The sequence below is a fragment of the Dermacentor albipictus genome, chromosome 5, assembly GCF_038994185.2.
Source record: "Dermacentor albipictus isolate Rhodes 1998 colony chromosome 5, USDA_Dalb.pri_finalv2, whole genome shotgun sequence".
In the NCBI taxonomy this organism is placed as follows: Eukaryota; Metazoa; Arthropoda; class Arachnida; order Ixodida; family Ixodidae; genus Dermacentor; species Dermacentor albipictus.
Window position 1 is genome coordinate 136,081,050 of NC_091825.1, and position 15,307 is coordinate 136,096,356.

General features: G+C 48.8%; 1 protein-coding gene across 2 annotated transcripts in view; it reads left to right on the forward strand.

Annotated features, from left to right (window-relative positions):
- LOC135909253 (protein FAM107B) overlaps nt 1–15,307 on the forward strand; it is a 206,046-nt gene that overhangs the window by 27,114 nt on the left and 163,625 nt on the right. The window contains exon 1 of one of the 2 annotated variants that reach the window (XM_065441142.1): nt 8,467–8,486. The exons of the other annotated variant lie outside the window; for it this stretch is intronic. Coding sequence (XP_065297214.1) covers nt 8,482–8,486 — 5 coding nt within the window. The 5' untranslated portion in view covers nt 8,467–8,481. Of the gene's footprint in view, nt 1–8,466; nt 8,487–15,307 lie in introns of those variants that run through there. 2 annotated transcript variants of the gene reach the window in all.

Consider the following 15,307-nt stretch of genomic DNA (forward strand, 5'->3'; position numbering starts at 1 on the left):
TGGCGGTACGGACCGGCTAGTGACGTTTACTAGCTCAACACTCCAAGTCTATAGTAGTGATCTCGCTGACCACCTGTCTATCTCTCATTTATCTCTCATGCAGTTGATGGTCTTGAGAAATTATAAGTATGGCAATGCACAGACGAGTCACTACTTGTGCGCAGTTAACAAATTTTAACGAACTTTCAATTTAAAAAAATGTATGGATTTCTTTTTTCAACTAAGGCAAGTTGGCCCTAAATGAGAGATCCACTGCAGCGACAGTTCACGAATATGCCGAGTGCACTCTTCATTATTTCATTGAACTCTTATCCTTGGTAGAAATTTAGTTGTTTAAGTTCTCTGTTCTGCTAACTCTGTTCTGCAGGTTCCTTTGAGAGTGACACTCGTGCGAATATTTATACCGGGGCGAGAAGACTAAAATAGCAACGCACCGAAAACAACCTATACTACAATACTTTCGCGAGAACAGCGCGGACATCTCCCGATATATCTTAGTACTCGTCACCGTTCGTTCAATATTGCTAGCCCACTGTCCCGTAAATAGCTCATAGTGCGGTAAGCTTTACCGCGAAGCAAGCAAGCATTGCTGCTCTATAATGCACGCAAGCAGGAAGCCTTTGTGTCGACAGCCGCAACTTCGGAACACGCCCGAGGGGCTTCGAGAAAGTATAGCACGAACGCAGGCGCCCGTATGTGCTCTAATTGAAGGGCTCGCCGAAAGGAAAACAGCGTGCCTCGGATGCGTGCGCCATTGCGGTTGACGACAGGCGTCCGACAGCGGACAGACAGCGTATGCCTGTTTGCTGTCAGCCGGCGCGTCCAGGAAAGAACGAAAAACAAACAAACAAGCAAAATGTCGAGGAAATCGGAGCGCTGCGCGCTGCCCCGGAGAAATTATTCGACCGAGCGAAAGCCAACGGATCGCGAAGAGCACCGCCGAAGTGTGCGCTGTGTACGGTGCACGCGGTAAATGGAGCGCATCGTCGTCCTACTGTGCGTACGTGTATATACGGTCGTGCAGGCTGCCTGGCTCGTCCTGTGCCTTGTATGTAGCATAAGCCGCCGTGCGGCGTGCGTGTTACCTCGGGTATGCGTGGCGGGGTGAACAAGCTCGGCTGTGATGTGCGTGCGCGCGTTCTTTGACTGTCACGCAGAGGTTTGCGTGCTCCGTTATTTCTATCGTAAAGAGAAAAAAAGAAGGGGAAAAAATGATTGCGGAAGAAATCATACTGGCAGGAAGAACGCTGGTTAGGAGCTTTGGAAAGCGAGCCCGTGTACTATAGAAAGAACCGCATGTCTTCCGTAAGCCTTCTTTTTTCCTTTTTTTTTTTTTGCTGACCTGTCAAAGTCATGATGCATTACTTTGTCTACCAAACAGTCCCGCCTTTACATCTTAAACGTTTCAGTGAAGCAGTTAAAAGTTTGCTTTTTTGCGTGGGAAAACGAATGAAAACAAAGATACATGCGCTCACACATGCCGTGGCAGCTCCAGGTGATATGTCCCGCGAGGGTAAATATCTACGTCGTTATGCATTTTACTGGCGTGCGCAGCACTTGAAAACTGTAAGCTTCGATCGGCTTGCCGGTAATATAGAAGTCCTTCCTGCACGCTTACCCTAATTGATGTATGCTTCATTACCTAAAACGCTTTACACATTTTTACCTAAAACGCTTTACACTTACCTACACTAACGCTTGGTTTTCAAAGCATTGAAATAGCGGAGTCAGTAAAGTGTCTGGGTGTGACACTGCAGTGCAATCTTTCATGGGACATACACATCGACAATCTGGTTAAAAAACTTGCAAAATGCACAGGCATGTTATACAGAGTCCGCTCTCTACTACCTCTGAGTGTTAGACTTTTAGTTTATAATGCACTATTTTTATCTAACCTTTCATATTGTCATCTGGTGTGGGGTACAACAACATGGTCAAGTACATATAGGTTACAGAAAATACAAAAAAGGTCATTCGTATCATTGCGAATGCCCCGTTTACTGCTCACACTCAACCTCTTTTCGCATCATTAAAAGTAACACCAATTAATGACCTATATAATTTATTGCTAAGTAAACGATATGAAAGAAAACGGAAAAATCATGACACATTCTTTGATGACACAGCTAACTTACGGCCCAAAGCTAATTACTACACAACACGTAACAACGACGTCTGGCATGTGCCATCCTTTCGTACTAATTACGGTCGTCAAATGCTCCAACATATAATACCAACATTTCTTAATCGGCACAATGAGCACTGAAAACCTTACGATACGGGTGTTTTTTACTACGCACCTCCTTCCTCTCTTTTTTCTTCTCTTATTGTTATTCTTCATTTTGCATTCTTAGTGTTCCTGAGCGTATCGTGTTAATTCTGCCGCCTTCATTTATTAATTTGTTATTTCAAGAAGATGTTCACTAATATTTATTGAATATGATGTTTACCTATGCACTGTAGTCTTTTTTTATTACTATTGTTCTGTCCATGTTCTGTTGCTGCCGGTTTTTATGTACGGGGGTGCGCCCCTCTGTCAAGCCAGTTATAGGCTTTTTGGGTGCACCCCTAACATCCCTGATGTTGAAATAAAGGTATTTGTATTTGTATTTGTATTTGTATTGCTTTTATTTCCGCACGACTGCGCATGCGCCCCAAGCAAACTGTTATCGGCTTCCACGTCTCCGGTTTCGGACGCCATCGTTGTACATAACGTCTGCTCCAGTGAGCATAATAAGTATGATAACTGATAGTGTTTAACATTCCAAAGTCGTGGCTTGGTTGCGACAGATGACGCCGTGGATTACTTCGGATTAGCTTGGGTCATCTGGAGTTCCTTAAAGTGCGTTGACATCTCGGCACACGAGCATTTTCTGCAATCCGCACCCGTGCGAACGTGGGGGTCACTGCGGGGAACCGAATGCGGGACTTCGTTCTTAGCAGCAGAACGTCACAGCCACTGAGCAGAAGTAGTAGTAGTAAACGACTTTAATGGGGTCCTGAGGAGCTAGGCAGAGGGCCTGCTAGGTAGGTCCCTACCCAGCCGTTGGCTAGTCCCATGTCGGAACAGAGAGGCTATGCCTCTCGGCTCGTTCACAGGCCCTCTGGACAGCCAGGAGCTGGAAGTCCTGTTTCGGGTCTGCGATGGCCTTCGTCCAGTCGTCTTCTCGGTTAAAATCCTGTAACACAGGGCACTGCCAGGGCATGTGATTTATTGAGCAAAATTCAGTGCCACAATCTGGGCAGAGTGGATCAATGTTCGGCTGGAGCATGGTCAGAAAGCCCCTAGAGGGGTAGGACTCAGTCTGGAGAATGCGGAGCGTGCTAGCTTGTGATCTGTTGAGCGTATGATGGGGAAAGCGAAAACTCTGCCTATTCCCTCTGTAATGAAATGCGATTTCGTGAAAAGTAACTAAAGGATCACTGTGGACCAGCTCTCCCGAACTCACTCGAGACATCATTCCATCGCGTCATATGAAACCTCGCGCACGGTCGTGGGCTATCTCATTGGGGTAAAGGTGACCCGGTAATACATTTGGTCCCATGTAAGTTGCGAACCAGAGACTATGTGATGAACAATGTCAGAGGGGTGTTTGCCGTTCAGAGTCCTGGCTGCTTCTTTGGCTATTAATCCCGATGCGAACGCTCTAACGGCTACTCGGGAGTCCATGTACACCGTAGTGCGTTTTGTGTCAAGTAATGCGAGTTCTATAGCAGCCTGTCCCGCCACATCGACCGAGGAAGTATTCAGCGAGGCTGCCGAGAGGAGTTCTCCCCTGTCATTGACTATTGCTATGGAAAGCTTGTTGGCACTGGCGTGTCGCGCCGCGTCAACAAAGGTATCCGTTCCGGATATGTTCTGTAAGAGAGTTCTAGCCCTGACAAGCAATCGACCTTTATTGTGTGGGGAGTGGACATTTCTTGGAAAAGGGTCTACAATAAAGGAGTTCCTTGTTTGAATATCAAGTTGCGTGGCATCCCCCTGATTGAAGCTGGGACGGAGGCCTGCCGCATACAGCAGTCTTTTGCCTGCTTTGGAGTTTGATAATCTAATAATTTGTGCTGATCTTTGTGATTCTATTAACTCTGAAGTTGGGTTGTGTGCTCCCAACGTCATGAGTTTCTCTGCGCTAGCCGTGCTTGGCACGCCAATCACCCTTTTGACACTTTAGCGCATGAGCGTGTCTAATTTATCTATTTCCGCTTTGGTCCAATTGAGGGCCGCGACTATGTAAATGACATGGCTCATGAGGAAAGCATGGTGAGCCCTAAGGAGTATATCCTCGCCTATACCGCCTTTCGTGTTGGACATTCTCATAATAAATCTAAGAATGCTCTCCCTTTTCGTGGGGAGATGGGCTGTAGTCTGCCTATAGAGCAGTTCTGCGGCTTTTCACACTTATTGTAATAGTAATCTCTGTTCTAGCAGTGGCATGGTACCCAGCCAATACAGACGTTATAAGGACAGATGTAAACAAAGTTAACTTGAATTGAAAGCGTGCCGATTGTTAAACACTATACGTATATAAGCTTGTCAGTGATCACGATGCACTTGCGCAGGAAATCCATACACTTCTTCGCGAGCATAAATGAGCTATCATTGAATGAAAGAATGAGAAGAACACAGATGGATGATGCATCCAGGTGAAGGGAATTTCTCAGCGAATGCTTCCTACGGAAGTAAACTGTGAGCCTCAAGGAGCAGAAAGTGTCCTAAAGCTTTCTCTTACGAGGTATTTTTCAGTGATCAGACAGGTTTCTACCTCTTGTTGCCTGTCAGCCTGTGACGAAATACTAGGTATGACGTTTAAAGCGAATAGATTTCTTTGGCTATTTCACCCATTTTCATGGTCGGGGGCGGGACTTTCTCCGTCGATGCAAAGGCGCCGACGCAAAGGACACGTGTTCTTTCGCGCACCCGAGTTGGCGCGGCTCCGTCCGTCGCATTGTTGCTCGAGAGTTTTGTGGCATCTGACAGTTTACATGCAATGGTGAGTAGGTGGCGCTGTGTTCCATTTCTCCGCCACCCGCCGTGGTTGCTCAGTGGCTATGGTGTTGGGCTGCTGAGCACGAGGTCGCGGGATCGAATCCCGGCCACGGCGGCCGCATTTCGATGGGGGCGAAATGCGAAAACACCCGTGTGCTTAGATTTAGGTGCACGTTAAAGAACCCCAGGTGGTCAAAATTTCCGGAGTCCTCCACTACGGCGTGCCTCATAATCAGAAAGTGGTTTTGGCACGTAAAACCCCAAATATTATTATTTCTCCGCCGCATGAATTGAAGGCTGCGTTTGTAGCCGAAGTCCGTTGCGCGTCTCTTGTCGAGATGTGCCGTTATCATGTACTGCATCTTTCCGACTCACCACAAAGCTTCCTTAGAACGACTTCCACCGTGAGTAGGATACGCAATGTATTAAAGCGAATGGTTAAAGAAGTATATAGAGAGCGCTGGAAAAAAGCGCACGCGCACAGCCGTTCTTACGCCATCGTCGTCACGCCAGATCGTCATTCTGTTGGCGTGACGCCATCTTGGTCAGGCTGCCGTCATCTTCGCGCCGTCATCACCTGCATCATGGAATGGCATGAAGTGTGACGGAGCCAAATCAAGGACACAAGAAAAAAAGTCAAACACAGACTTAGCGCTCGTGTGTCTGTGTTTCGTCTCATCTATGTTTTCTGGCTTTTGCTGCGCTACACTACATGCCATTCCATGATGATAAACCAACAAGCCCCATATCGCCACTATCGTTGATCGCCTCCGTTGTACACATTCCATCGCCGTCACACCGTCATTGTCACGCCGTCGTGCCGCCTACCAAAACATATTGACGATGACTTGCGCCGCCATCATCAAACGCCATGTCAGAGGTATATGCTTCACAAGGATTGCTATAAGTGCGTCCACGTGGTTTATGCGGTCCGCATATATAAGGGAAGGCTATTCGCTTACATTGGCAATCATCCTCGATGGTTTCTCCAACAATTTTTTTATGCAACGAGCAGTTGCCCCCTGTGTTGACGTAGAATTACAGTATCGTGACTCTTATCATTGTCCATCGTTGTGTGCCGTTTCTACCGCGTTAACTTCCAGCACGCTGTGTGTGATTCACGCCTTGAGTCAACATGTGCAGTCACCGTTCGGGTTTCGGCTAGGTATGTGAAATGCCCTCGGTAGTTATACAAACGCGTTTGGCTGACGTGCAAAGCGTTAAGCCTCTCTTGATCGTAATTATACTGGATCAGGAGATTGTGCGTGCGAGCGCAATCCGTCCGGAGCGCGGTGGCCGCGAGAGAGCACGCACGTGCTGAGACGCTGCACGGCGGCGACTCGGAAACTGCAGCCCCACTGCAGGCCTCGCCCAGAGCGGGGACCGGATTCCGAGCTCTTAATTATGGACGAACCGGTCGGGCCGCGGATCGCGCTCCGCGGCAGTGGCTATATACGGCAATGTTTTCGCCGCCGAACGCCGTGCCACGCGGAGCTTGGTCCGAAGTCAATTAGGCTGATGAAGGCCCGGTGTTTTCTTGCGCGAACGCGTTGTAACAACCCGTTCCCTATACGCGTGGGCGTTTCGGTCGATGACAACGGAACCGGGGTCTGCCACCGCGCTCACACGTCGTGAAACAAGAGTGCTGCGTTGATGGTGAAACCTCGTGAAGCCGTGATTGATCCCCAAAAGTGCAGTAGATTGTATGTATAGGCTGCGCTGTATCATAATTTCTTCAACAAGTCTTGGATGTGGCGCTGTAAATGTCGACAGTTTATCTTTACGTCGATTTGAAATTCTGACCTCAAGATTGTACAAATATGATACGGTTGGCTAAAATTACAAAAGCAACCCCATATACGCCGCATACCATGCACTATGGCAGCAGGTTTTGATGTGCATTCTGGGTGCTTTGTTGTTGATTTCACTCTTACCTGCTGCTATATATACATGCGCTAAGGGGTTACGTACGCGCGCGCGCGCGCGCGTGCGTGCGTGCGTGTGTGTGTGCGTGTGTGTGTGTGTGCGTGCGCGCGCGCGCGCGTTGCAGAACCTGAACATTGAGATTTCTGTGTCACCTCTCGACATTTAGTTGTCGAAAATATTGCGGTCCACCTATGGTCTTCTTTTTCTTTACGTTTTTTTTTCTTTCTTTTTTTTTTACGAGAAGAATCATCATTCAACACTTGGCATAAATTCTCTCAAGGCGTCCGTGTGATGAAGAAGGGATGAAGATGAGACCTGCTAGGAGGTGTATCGTACAGGGCGAGCGTCCGTATTTTGCAGCTACAATGCGTTCCGTTTTCCATTCTCAGTTTGTTATCATTCGTCCCGATTAGGGGCACGTCCGAGCACGAAGAGCGAGGAAATTAGAAGATAAAACGAATTCTTACAAAATTCGGCTTCGAAGGAAATATTCTGCCCAATTTTCAAACGCTGTTTGTGCCATAGTTTCATCTAAAAAAGTTACTAGAGGGAACAGCATTGCGCTCATTCCGTTGCCACGAGAGTGACGCTTAGTACATGAATAAATTTGTCTAATCTTCCTGCTTGTGGGTTAAAATGCTCTTGTGATGTTATTTCTTGCGCGTTTTCCTTCTAAATTACCGTGCGCTCATAATTTTCTAAACACAGCAGGACATTTAATGAGTGCACACATGTGTAATTATGCGCATTGTCGCATTTATAGCGCAATCTTTTGCGGAAAATTATCTATTTGCAGAGTCGCGAAGCCGCTTGAAGCCACGAGGACGAAGTTTGGGCAAAGCAATGCACTAACCATCATTAATCCCATTTCTCTCTGAACAGTCGCACTTGCAGCTCCCGTGGGCGCAAACACCAGAGTTCCCTCTGGTAACTTTTGCACGAAGCTGTATAGTTTACAAAATTATGTATGTGTTTCTGCATGCGTCATCAGTCTTAAATGGAACCTTGAGCACCAGCTGCGCAAGCACACCTCAAGCGCAGAACGTTCAGCCGAGACAAGCCAACCCTTTCGCTGTATACCTTTCCCGACCGCCTGGTGGGGTATCCCAACAGCACAGCGGCAGCCGCTTCCTTGTCACGGTTCGCGCCAGTGGAAGCGGATTTCGCCTCGCGGTAGAATGGGGCAGGCACACAAGCGCCTGCAGCGCAGCGGGAAAGCGTCAAGGCCCAGCGGCCGCGCTTGTATTCACGTGACGTAAGCCGGGAGGCCGACTGCCGTCGTGTTCGTCTTCGCGGCACCTTTTTCGCAAGCCCATGGCCGATCACCTTTCGTTCCAATGCGCCACCAGGCGTGACATATCACCTTTCGGAGGCGCCGAAGAAGAGCGCTGCTCCGCTGGCCGACTGCCGATGGTCACGGCGGCGGCAGAGAGCAGCCAGCGCGCCTTGCAAGCCAAGCGCCTTGGCGCGCACCAACAGCCGTAGCCGAGAAGGACTCCCCCCTCCGCTGCTCTCCAGCAGCCGACACCGGTCGAGTGTTTCTCGACGCTTCATTTGTGCCGCGCTGCATGGGGTAGGTATCGGACGCCCGTGAACGGACGGTTCTGAAGTCGTTTGCGAACTGCTGCATGTATACTGTCTCTTCTCTATCCTTTTGTCTATCTTCTCAAGGCGTTTTGTGTTCCTCCTCCTCCTCCTCCTCCTCCTCCTCCTCCTTCTTCTTCTTCTTCTTCTTCTTCTTCTTCTTGCCTGGAGCCTATATGTTGTTCGTTTGCGTGTGTGAGCAAGTTTTGCTGATGGCTATGTGGTGGCCCGAAGGACTCTGCGCCGATCGTGTTTCCCTCTGTCGTCTTGCGCGCAGGCTTCGCCGACGTCGCATGTTTGTTGATTGCATTTGTTTTGACACCATAGGCTTGGCAGTACCGGCCCGATTTGTCGTCATCTGGGCAGTGTTCTCGTCGTACAATAACCCGATGACCCGACTGCTCTATCAGTCCAGGAATGTCCGGCCATACCATGTACTCCACGACGTTTCTCGTATTCACCCGACCTGTCGCCGTGTGATTTCTTTTCGTTTACCCGTGCGAAAATGCCGTGTGAAGGGAAGCGTCATGAAGATATCGCAGCAGTCAGAGCTGCTATGCATAATGCGCTGAAGAACGTCTCATGTGAAGCTTTCTCTGCTTGCTTACATGACTTACAGAAACGGCGGCAGCTAGACATACGAGGAGACTGCTTTGACAACACCTAAACTTATTAATTTGTAAGTTGAATAAATTATTTCTTTACGAGCTCAGTTATGGAATCTTTTTGGCCTTGAACTTCGTTACGGGACGGTAGGAATGCTTGTAGAACGCTGTCGCGAAGTTAACGTCGCCTCCACTCGTCGAGAAAGTAGACATGTTCATCGGAGCGCCTAATCAACGTAACTTCTTCAATATGCCTACTTATCTGATCTGTACTTGTGCCCGCGTGCGCATCAAGATGCATACGCTCTAAGGAGTGCGTGATTGAAAAGGAACTCAACGTCCCTCACAGGTTCTCGATGGAAATTGCAATATTACGTTAGGCTCTTGCGGTGTATTGTACTTTAGCATAGCAAATGGGCTGCTGTTACATACAGTTTAGGCTTGAAATGCCCGGAGAAGACATACAGGTAAAGGAATGGTGACGGCCCCGACTTCAAGTTCCCGCATTGTGTTTCTCTGACATCACAGATGGATGCAACGTCTGGTTAAAGTTCACTGTTTGGCGAAAAAGATCGCTCACATCGTATCCGGAAACGAAACAAGAACTGAGGCAGTCAACTTGTGTTGGCTTTTGTAGCAAACAGGATCAAGTCTGGTTAACCTCCCTGCATTTCCTTCCTCTCTTCTCTCTCTCAGGCACAAGAAGGTTGTAAGTACTCGAAAATGTCACAAAATCCATGACATCACGCATTAACGCAGTATAACGGGGTCAACGAAGTCAGTGACGTCGTTGGCACAGATGTTTAGTTATGTGGGAAATTCAATGAAGGGAAGCTTCACCGTCTTCTTCCACTGAGTAAAACTATACATATTTTAATCGGACCAATGCAGAGAAAGCTTTCAAATATATGAGTGTAAAATAATCTTTATGTAAATAAGTATCTTTATTTTAGTAGCACCGAAATGAAATTACCTCGCTCCACGAACACCACTGCTTCACGCCGTTCGATATCTCCAAAGGACAACTGCCATCATTCTCGGCAGTTTGTCAGAAGCAGCGCGGCGGCCTTTCACGCAGTGGGGAGTCATAAAAGAAGGAAACGACGAGAACGGCCCAGCTGAGAAGTTCGTGAGCGGGCCGGCGCCGCACGTTGTCCCTCGTTCGAGGTAATTGGAGATGCACGAGGCCGCCTCTTCCTCCGCGGGAGGGCCACTCCGGATGGCCCGTGGCCCGTGACGGAACACTGCGCGTCGCCGTCCTTGCCACGCCCGCTGGCTCCGAAATCCTGTAACACGCTCGCCCCCCCCCCCCCACCAGGTGTTCTTGTAGCACCGCAGGCACGGCGGCGGCTGCGCTCTTCAATTTGCAGCGCCGTCCCGCAAAGGTAGCGCTCGAGGGACGCCGCTCACCTATGGAAGTGCCCACGCACTCCGTTGTTCGTGGGAGCCGGTGCTTCCCATGCGTGCTCGCGTGCTTGCACTGCCGCGCGCTTCGGCGCCGAGAGAGAGGAAGAGAACGCTGCGCCGGCGTTGTGCATCTTATGCATGCAGCGCTGCAGTGCGAGGAAGGCCAACGCGCGTGCTCGGGACACGCTGACTGGGCGCTCCGAATTGGCAGGCTTGTTGTGTTTGCCCGCGCCGAGCTCTGCCGTCATGCATGGCTGGAGCTGTGCCGCTCGAGAGCTCAGGGCGATTGAAAATTATCGTTGTGGGCGTTGATACCTAAGGAATTGAAAAGCGGCGACGTTGACGGTTGCTGTGGCAACGGTTGTTGTGGTACGGCAAGAATAATTCTGCGTTGTATAAACGTGGGAAGACATACCCGCAAGTCACCTTGTTCCAGCAGGTCTGTGTTGAATGAAGCGTGAAGTCGGTTGGCATTCTCCTTCCCTGTTGCGAACCGTTCACATTACGATGTGCCATTTGCTGTGCGCACCCCTAAGGGAGGATCTATAGCAGATTGACTGTGCCCTTACCACAGACAGTTTCACATTGGCAGCGCCTGTGTGATGTGTCATCATAGGTAAGCGTGTCGGACATCGTCGTGCCTGGCGGCACTTCATTAAGCGACTCTTAAGTCGAATATCGTTAAGCGACATTCTCCTAAGCGACTGTCAAGCACTTGTATGACGTGCTTGCCCTGGTCGATCATATCAGGTGCGAATACTGTGCAGAAATGATCAAGTTACAAGTTTCTATCGATATTCAAAGCAGTCACGCTAGGACGCCGTTTCAAGCAACTTTTGTGACCTGGCTAGATGGTTGGTGCTGCGTTCGCTGTTGCACGGTTTTTGTGGAAGCTGTTTCAAGACTTATTAGTGCCACTCGTCACGGAGGCTCTCGCAAATGCTTGTGTCGTTTATGACCTTCCGGTTGGAACAAGCAATCTTGCCACGTGAGTATTGACCCTGCAGCACCTATCGTGTATCTGTTCTCGCTACTACGTCCAACGCATCTTTCTCCGCACAACCAAGCATTCCCTCGGGCTCTCCTTCTAAGCATTTGACCAGTCTTCGTGTCAATTAAGAGAACCTTAAGGTGGGCCTCCTTGAATTGCTGAGTGACACGGGCTTCGGTCTGTCCTCATCGTAAGCCACTCGCATCTCTCACCATTCTTCTCTTTCACTTCTATTTGAGCAAAGGAAGTAGTAGGTCAGAGGAGCAACCTCTCAGATCAACCTCTCTTCCTCCGAATAAGCGATCCCCTATTAAATAAGCAAAAAAGAAAGAAAGGCACAGACAGGCGAGCAATAACAAAACTAAATGCAGACTATAAGGTCTACGTAACCTTGAAAGAAACCAAAAGTATAGGACAGCGCCTCAACAAGTGCAAGTGCTTGTCTTGTGCTTGCCTTCTTGTGGGGTCCCGTCTAAGGCGTCTGCTTTTTAAAGCGTGCAAGTTCGCGACATGCATACGCTGTTAGTGCTTCGAAGTTATGAACGAAAAGGTCGCCAGGACGCGTTTCGCGGCTATCGCGATCTGAAAGCATTACACTGAGCTGTACGTTGCCGAAGACAGAGAAGACCGACGCAGATGATAAAGAACTCGCCGCAAATGTCTGGCATCCCGCAGAAAGCGTCCACAGATTTTGATGCTGCTTGGTGGCAGATTGATACTTGTTGCTGGGTTAGTACGTTCATACTTGGTTCAGGTATAAAGTACGCGATGCGATATCAGATATGTGATGACAAGAAAGACGCGAGATACTCTGACGCCTTTTTCTGTACTGCCGTTTCTTCGCATTATTTCGCATATTTTATACCATAACCGTGTTTAGCGGATATTGTGTGTCTAAATTAGTAAATAGTTAACCAATGGAGGTCGTTATTCACCCCGGTGCAGATGAGGCACGTGTGTCCAAGTGTTTATGAAAGTGATCTGTGTTGTGTGTGCCGAAAGGAAAGAGCCACTGCAGCTCACATCCTTTGGGACTGTGCTAAGAATCCGCATGAAGCTGCAACAATAACAACGATCCCGCCGCGGCTCGAGGCCGCAACGAGATGCTATGACCAAGATGTCCAAACCCAGGCCGTCCAGCAGATCTCGGCGGCCCTCGAAAGGCAACGACCGAGCGAAACCGGAGGGAGGCTGCCACCCCAAAGGAAGGCAGGCGCGGTCGACCAAAGGGAATAGTGCGGCCGCGGCCGAAGTAGAGGCGCCACACGCCGCGAAGACGTCATGGCCGCGTCACGGTAACGCCTCCCTAACAGGGGAAGGCTAACCGTTCTGCAGGCGTTCACAACAAAGTTTCGTCACTCACTCACTCACGAATGGAGGCTTAGGTCGGCTGTAGGAAATCTGGACGTTTTCATATTGTTGCCGGTACACTATGTGTACCGGCTATATTATCGTCCAATTTAATTTAAAGGAGATGTAAGAACACGTTATGCTCAACGAGCAAAGCATATTTCGAGAGTGCCCCTCGAAGTCGGTTTTAGTTCAATCCAGTCCCGACGAAAATTTCTGACGATGATGCAGATATAGGCCGGACAGAAAGAGAGAAAAAACAAGGTTTAATGAAAAGAAACGCGGAGAGGTTGGACGTGGGTGTGCCTCTCTGGCCCGCTACTCCTCACGGGGGTAGAGGGTAAGGGGAAAATAAAGGACAGTGTTGAGGAGATACAGAGGGGGCCGGACAGGTTCATTGGTCGCTTTATCAACTTACCCGTTTTCTCTTTTGTCGGCGAAGAAAGCGCAAAAAAAAAGGAGTTAGGCTGGAATCGCGAAACATGAGCGGTGAAAGTCCCGAGAAGCAGATGTAAATTCGGTCCTGTTTCGACGTAGATTTTTTCGCGACGATACAGAAATAGACCGCGAAGAGTGCCATTACTCTGCAGACATGGCCGATATGACGCGGTCCGTCGAGCAGACATGGGCGAAATGCAAAGATGTTCGCCGAAGGACGCGCCCGCCTTCGGGGCCGATCTGGTGGGTGAGGCCTTGACGGGGCGAACAGCGATCAAGGCGAAGGGCGTTGCATTAAGAGAACTTTGTCCACCACTTACGAACGTCTGTCTGTCAGCCAAGCCTCCGCACGACCCTGTGCGCTGTCACGCAGAGAAATGCGGAGAAAAAAAAAAGTAGAGAGAGAGAATATCCCGCTGGCATTTTCGTAAGCGTGATGGACAACCACAAGGGCGCCCTCACTCGGCTGTGGCGATGCAGATAACGCATTCAGCGGCGCGACATTCGTCTGTGGACAACGTCGTTTAAGCCAGTGGCTCTTTGCTTCTGCTCAGTTGGCTGCACTCCTTGCTCGCATTCTTTTTTTTCGTCGTGTTCTTCTCTTCTTGGCGTCGCAGCGACCTCCAGGAAACAAGATGCGCCTGGGCGGTTCCGAACTTAGGGAACGGCAGTACGAATGCGTGCGCTTTGACAAACTGTCTCCCTCGATGGCTGCCATTCGTTTGATGGAATAACAACGAGGGCAAATTTATTTTTTTTTACTGCCGTGGTGCCAAATATTCGAATTCTGACTGACTGACTGACTGACTGACTGACTGACTGACTGACTGACTGACTGACTGACTGACTGACTGACTGACTGACTGACTGACTGACTGAGAAATTGTTTATTTATCTGATTGATTGATTGATTGATTGATTGATTGATTGATTGATTGATTCATTGATTGATTGATTTTAGTGACACAAGCAACACAGGCTATGAGAGACGCCGTACTGAAGAGAACGCCCATCCGGAACAGCGCAATAAAGCAAGCAAGCCAGGTACAGTCATTTTGAAGTTTTTCTTCTAGCGCATGAAATACGAGGACGCAGAAGAGAAAAACAGACACACACAGGCGCTAACTTCCGTTGTTGGAAGTTAGCGCCTGTATGTGTCTGTTTCTTTCTCTTCTGCATCGTCGTGTTTCTTGCGCTACAAGAAAAACTTCAAAATGTTACACCAAGAAGCCCAAATATCTACATTGAAGGTACTGTCAAATTGGCAGCAGCGGAAGCTCGGGACGAGCATCGTATTATGCAAATACCCCGTACTTGAAGTGCTTCAAAACCATTTTCATGGCCTGGAGTTCTTTAACCTGCACCTAAGTCTAAATAACGCTGTACGAGTGGAAGGAAAACGAGGCGTTTATTGTTCGGTGTTTCATTTTTCTAGCACTCTTTTCTGCAAGTTTGGAAAAATTAGACTCGCGTCCCCTATCTCCATGTAAAAAAAAATGTCAGTTGGGGACTTTTCGGTGCGCTCTACAACTGCTCCGCTGAAAGCTCTGCGTTTAAGATGATGCTTTAGAAGTTATCCGATTAATGCTTGCTGCTCAGGTAGTCTCATCACAAATAATAGCCTGAGCTGCGCGAGAGGGCACTGAACACTACTGCGCCAGCTCACGTTGCCGCGCGCCTATGCTTGTTGTAGGTGTCATACGGTGCGCTAGCTTGCATAAGTGCTGGGTTGCGTCAGTTCGCGACAAAGGTACAGAAACAAGGGCTGCTCCTTCGTGTGCTTTCCTAGCGGCTTCGTCAGCCAGGTAGGCGAAAAGCGAAAAGGAATAGCGTTGGGATAGAATCTTTACATTATCCAGGCCCTGCTGTGGAATGTATCTATGCGGTTCTCCGTCACACACACACACACACACACACACACACACACACACACACACACATATATATATATATATATATATATATATATATATATATATATATATATATATATATATATATATATATATATATATATAT